Raw genomic sequence first — 6000 nt, forward strand, 5'->3', positions numbered from 1 at the left:
TATCAACAGGCTCTGGTGTCAGAGGACCCATGTTCAGATCTTGTGTCTTTGTTATTTAACTTCCTTTAGACTCTGTTTTCTCATAAGTGAAATGAAGATGTGGGACTCTGAGGTCACTTGAGCCATTTAGATCTACATTTCTTTGCCTAGCATTCATGTCCCCTTACATTCTGACGCCACCTTTCCTTTTCAGCTAGCTCTATCCAACAAATATTTATTAAGCAACTACTGTGTGTCAGTCACTGCATTAAGCTCTGGGTTATAAAGACAAAAAAGAATCAAGCCTTGCTCCCAAGAAGTTTATATTCCTTTGAGGGAAAGTAACATGTGTACAGATAAATACAAATTATATGTAAGATAATGCAAAGTAATTTAGAAGAGGGAGTGTTAACTGGGAAGATTTGAAAAGGCCTTGGGTTGGAGCTGACCCTTGAACATGATTTGAAAGGGTAATGGGAATGTAGAGGAGATTTGGACAAGAGAAGACCAAGTTCCAAACCTAAGGTGGTTCCAGGGGTAAAGTCCAAATGTTTGGCGGCCATCATCTGACGGCTGGAGGGCAGGGGCATGGAGTCACAGCCATCTGCTTATAGTCAAAGAATGGGGTGGGCCCACCAGAGCAGGTTTGATAATGTGGGTTTAATGGGGTTCTTTACATTTTCAAAGAGTGGAGCCCTAAAGGGCTGTGTGATCAGGAAGAGACGGAACAGTCAGGTCTGGAAGGAAGGGTGATGGATGGACAGCTCGTGGAATCCCCTGGCATAGGCTCGGTGTTGAAATCTGGAGGAAAGACTGGCAGATTGGATGAGGTCCCTGTGGGGTTGCAGGAGGATGAGAACGCTGGTGAAGTTTTAGCATGGGCAGGAGTGGTATTGAGAAAAACAAAAGGATTGTGAATTAGCAGTGAACATCCTGGGAGATTGTGTCCTGAATTTTACAGTGTACTTGATCTTTGAGTTTCTTTGACTTCAGCAACACTCCGCAGTCTTGACGTACAAGTGAAGAAAGCAATTGGGAGGCAGTTAGTTTCTTACTGTTAGAGATTATTATGAGCAGCAGAATGCCAAGTAGTTGAGGCGTCCTGTGGTGGTAGAGAGAACATAGTTGGGTTTTTTAGGCTCCAGGTAACATTTTACTAGGAGGCAGTTAGACAGAATTCTGGCCCTGTAGTCAGGAAGTCCTGAGTTCAAATTCAGCCTCAGGCATTTACTAGCTGTATGACCCTGGGGAAGTCACTTAACCCTGTTTACCTAATCCACTAGAGAAGGAAATGGCAAATCACTCTAGTTTCTTTGTCAGGCAAATGCCATGTGGGGGTCATGAAGAGTCAGACACAACTGAACAGCCGCGTTTTACTAACATTAGGTAGAATAGATGTGCTTATCAGCCCAGTTATACACAATCAGGATTATACACAGAAAGTCATAGAATTTTAGAGAGGAAAAGGACCTTGGGTGTAACGTTCCTGTCAAGATTATTATTGCCACTTTATTTTCTTCAGGTGCTCAGAACACTTAGAAGTGAGGAGGGGGAGTCACTAATTTGATCAGAAATTTCTGATTTAAAATCCCCAAATAAAAGGCTGTTGATTTTTTTTCCACCTCCCATCATCAGTCTGCAGAAGAGCACTTTATTAAAGGAATTTTTTCTCTTCATGGCAAATTTTTCTCAAATTTAATTTTATTATTTTTTCAATTAACAAGTATTTATTTTCTCTTCCTTTAATTTTTCCTCCCAGTCCCTCCTTCCCATTGAAGGAAAAACAGCCCCCCTCCTAACATGCACAGTTAGGCAAAGCAAAGTCCTCCGTTGGCCACTGGAAAAAATGTATGTCTGATTCTCTATCTTGAGGCCATCCCATGTCTGTCAAGAGGTAGACAGGATGCTTCATCTTCAGTCTTATGGAATCATTATTTGTTATTTCAGCAACCAGGGCTTAAAGTAGTTAAATTGTTGTTATTTATAATGTTTTTGTATAAATTGTTGTGGTGGTTCTGCTCATTTCACTTAGCGTCATTTCATGTGGATCTTTCTAATTTTGTTTGAAACTGTCCCTTTCATCATTTCTTATGATGCAGTAATATACTATTACATTCCCATGCTGTAATTTGTTTGGCCATTTCCAGTAGTCTGGACCTTTCTTAGTTTCCACATGTTGTAGAGAGTACGTTGACTACATTGTTGACAGGGGTTGACACCATCAAGTTCCAGTTTGGTAGTAAGGTGAATGGAACCAGCCCCAAGGACGGATTTAGGAGAATAGGGAGGGGTTCAGGGCCAGAGATCTTAGGAGAAGTTTTTTAGTAATGGTTCAGTTTCAGCCCATGCATTGGGAGATGGGATAGAGAAGGGAAATATTTGAAGAAGGCAGGTAATACTAAGTACATATTGCTTAAAATAATCAGAGTACATTAAATGAAATCTAGTGTCCAGTTGCGGTTAGAGCTAATTCTTTTTTATTTCATTTGCTTCACCAAATGCGTAAGTGATTGTGCCAGGCTTTTGGGTTGCAGAGATGGGAATTCTGAGATTGGAAGAGAGCAAAGATGAAAAGTGGAAGAAATCTGTTAACATTTATTTCTAGGACCTACTTTTGTCATCATCTGCAGCAGTAGAACCACGAAATTTGAACTCTTGGAAAGAGCAGCTGAACAGAGCAGGCACACACATGTGAAAGCTGTCTTGGAGGAGACATGATTTTGGAGACATGATTTTGAAGATATTGAGGGATTAATTTTCAAGATTGCTGTCCTTTTTGACACCCAGTGATTAAGAAGGAAACACCATAGATTTTTGCCTGTAGAAAGCAGTTGAGAGAGTATCAGTAACTATTGAATAATATGCTTATGTCTTTGTCTCTACAATTGTGGAGGATTGATAGGCTTGGTGAAAACATGAGAAAAAGGGATGGTCAGGATTGTGCAGAGTTTTGTTCTGCAGAACCAGTCTTCATTGAGCCATACTTGACTGAAAGATGCAAAGAACTCACGATTCTGTTGCTTGAGTATTTAAAATTAAAAAAAAAAACTTTCCAGAGATTTCCCTTTTCTACCCCATCTTCCAATGCATGGATGCCTGCCTCTCTATCTATGTTAATGACTGTGATACCTGACCTCATTTTTTGCACTTACTCAAGCTCTGTTCTACTTCAGCCACCCATTCTGGGCATAGAGTAGACCTTACCATTACTAAAACTGTTCTCCTCCTAAGATTATTTTTAAAAACCATTTGTAAAATTGAGCCTTAGTGACTCCTTGATAGATGCAAATACCTCTAGGTAGGTTTATTCAGTTATGCTTTTTCAGTATCAGAGTAAGGCATAGCATTGGAGGTGGTTCTGCTTTCCTTTGTAGAAGATGTGCTGATTCAATCAGCATCAAGCTCAGCCTCTTTAGAGAGACACAGGACCACACAAGAGAGATTGGCATCACCGTTGACCCTGGGAAGAGCCAGAGTCAGAAAATGTCTGTTGTAATTGGGTGGACAGTTAGTCCATTGTGTTGATCCAGCTGTTCCATCCTGAACAGACATTTAAGATGGATAACGAGATGGGCCTGACATTGAAGAGGAAGAAGAGAATAGGCTGGGTGACATTTGGTGAAACACACAAGATTATCTTGAGAAATTCCCATAATAGGAAGAGGAAAAGTGGTGAAATGGCTGACTTGAAATAAGAGACATTGATAAGGAAATGTTTGAGTGCTAGACTGCCTGGCTCCTTGAAAGACTGGTTGTTTGTTTGTTTGTTTAAAGGAGGAAAAAAAAAGTGTGTGTGTGTGTGTGGGCGGGGTGAGGGATGGGGGTGGGGAGATGAGAAGAGGACCTGATCTGAAATTTCATTTTGTTCAAGTCATTCAGCAGTGAATCTTCATCCTTTAAAAATGTTTGTCCTTATTTTGAACCATGAATGTACTTGATGGATGTGGCTGTGGCATTAGTGTAAATAATACCTTGAGTTCTGTGTTTCATTAAAATATTTAGGGGGAAACTAGGTTATCACTCAGTGTCACTGATTCAGGGGTTTCAGAGCTCTTTGCTTTGAGTCGGTCCTCCTTTACTTATTATTCTGTTTTGTTTTTAGGATGATGATGTCAAGACTCTGCTATCCAGTTTAATCTACTGTAGAAATTCAATGACCGCCGAGGAGGTCTTGAATGCTGAGTGTTTCTTTCTGCCCAAGATAACATTAATTGCATACCCAGAAAAAGGTCCTGAATGTGAAAAGAAGGAAGAGCTTGAGGAGGAGAACTTGGATATGTATGATGAAAAGGCCAAAAATAGTGAAGATAGTTTTGACCAGTAAAACAGTTTTTCCTTTTGCTTCTCAGATTTTACTTTTTTTCATTTGTTTAGTCTGAATTAAAGGAACTAAAAAGTTAATAATTACACCTGCGTAATTCTGGAAGGGTTCAGAACAAGTTGTCCTATTTTTCATGTATTCAGATATAAAAATAAAAGATGTTTGGATAAACAGAACACTGTTTGGTAGGATTTGTAAATTTTCTTGAATTTGGAATTATTAAAGAAATTTTAAATTATATTACTACTTTTGGGAATTGAGTAATAAAATTAGGAACTTGAAGCCATTGAAAAGGGATTGAATTTCTTTTTTATTATCAATATATTTAAAATTTTGCCGAAGTTGTTACAAAAGAGAAGCACTGTTTTTTTTATTTTTTAGATTTAAAGTAGTTTCTTTCTTTGTATTCATGTCTTTTATTTCATTTCATTTTATTTTTTTATTTTTAGGCAGTTGGGGTCACATAGCTAGTAAGTGTCAAGTGTTTGGTCTGAGGCCGCATTTGAACTCGGGTCCTCCTGACTTTAGGGCCCATGCTCTAGCCGCTGTGCCACCTAGCTGCCCCTCATGTCTTTTTTTAAACATTTTTTAAAAATAATTTTTGAGTTCCAAAATTCTCTTCCTCTCTTCCCTCTCCCCTTCCTGGGATGGCAAGCAGTTTGATATAGATTATGCATATGTAATCATGCAAAACGTATTTCCACGTTAGTCATGGTTTGAAAGAAAACACAGACGTCACTCCAAAAGATACCAAGAAAAAAAGTGAAAAATAGTGTGCTTTGATCTGCATCCAGACTCCATCAGTTCCTTCTCTGGATGTAGACAGCATTTTTCATCATAAATTCTTCAGAAGCATCTTGGATCGTTGCTAAGTCGTTCACAGTTGTCATCACACTGTGTCATTATTGTATTACTGTGTACGGTGCTCTCCTGGTTCTGTGCACTTCACTCTGCATCAGTTCATGTAAGTCTTTCCAGGTTTTTTGAGATCGTCCTGCTTGGCGTTTCCTGTGACACAGCAGTGTTCCATTTACAATCACGTACCATAACTTGTTCAGTCAGTTCCCCAATTGATGGGTGTCCAAAAGGAGTTGAATTTCCAGGGTGAACCTACGCTGTCATTGCTTTTCAATTTCTCCCAAGTAGTATGCTTTTCCTTTGGGTCAAGGCTAATGATAAGTCGCATAATATAGTGCTTTCCTCATCTAATTTTCAAGCATTACTGCAGGGGCTAGGCAAAGGACAGGGAGGTACTGTCTCCCCTTCCCTGGCCTGTGTTCAGGCATGTGGTTTAATTCCAGGAACCCTTGTCTCCAATAAGGAAGCTTCTTATACTCTTCTGCTCATTAAGAGTGTCTGGGGGGGGATGACTTTATTTATGGCTTACGTCTAATGCCTCCCTCAAAAACAGGAAATACAAAGGTACTTAATGTACAGTAGGAATGAAGTGTGATAAAGGTAATTTATCCCTATAACAAGAAATACTAACCTAAAAGACTCACATGTATGCACTAAGAGAAGAGGAGTCAGTAAAATTACAAGGGGTAATTAAACCTCTTCATCAATAGCCAAAGGGACAATGCTTATTTGCACGTCATGCACTGAGTCACTAGCTCTTCTTGGCTCTAGGCTGCCAGTAAGGGGAAGGGCCTGGTCATCCACTCATTCGAGTATAAGCCCTTCAGGGATGAGTCAGATAT

At 39.6% G+C, this 6000-nt stretch overlaps 1 protein-coding gene across 5 annotated transcripts in view; it reads left to right on the forward strand.

Annotated features, from left to right (window-relative positions):
- The window catches only part of STK31 (serine/threonine kinase 31), a 73339-nt gene extending 68761 nt beyond the window's left edge, over positions 1-4578 (forward strand). For all 5 annotated transcript variants that reach the window (XM_020993315.2, XM_020993320.2, XM_020993318.2 and 2 more), the window contains one exon: positions 4082-4578. In XM_020993315.2, the coding sequence (XP_020848974.1) occupies positions 4082-4303 (222 nt within the window). In that variant the 3' untranslated portion in view covers positions 4304-4578. The remainder of the gene's footprint in view (positions 1-4081) is intronic.
- Positions 4579-6000: the final 1422 nt, after the last annotated feature.

Source organism: Phascolarctos cinereus, unplaced genomic scaffold (assembly GCF_003287225.1).
Source record: "Phascolarctos cinereus isolate Bilbo 61053 unplaced genomic scaffold, phaCin_HiC Scaffold_1;HRSCAF=81, whole genome shotgun sequence".
Taxonomy (NCBI): Eukaryota; Metazoa; Chordata; class Mammalia; order Diprotodontia; family Phascolarctidae; genus Phascolarctos; species Phascolarctos cinereus.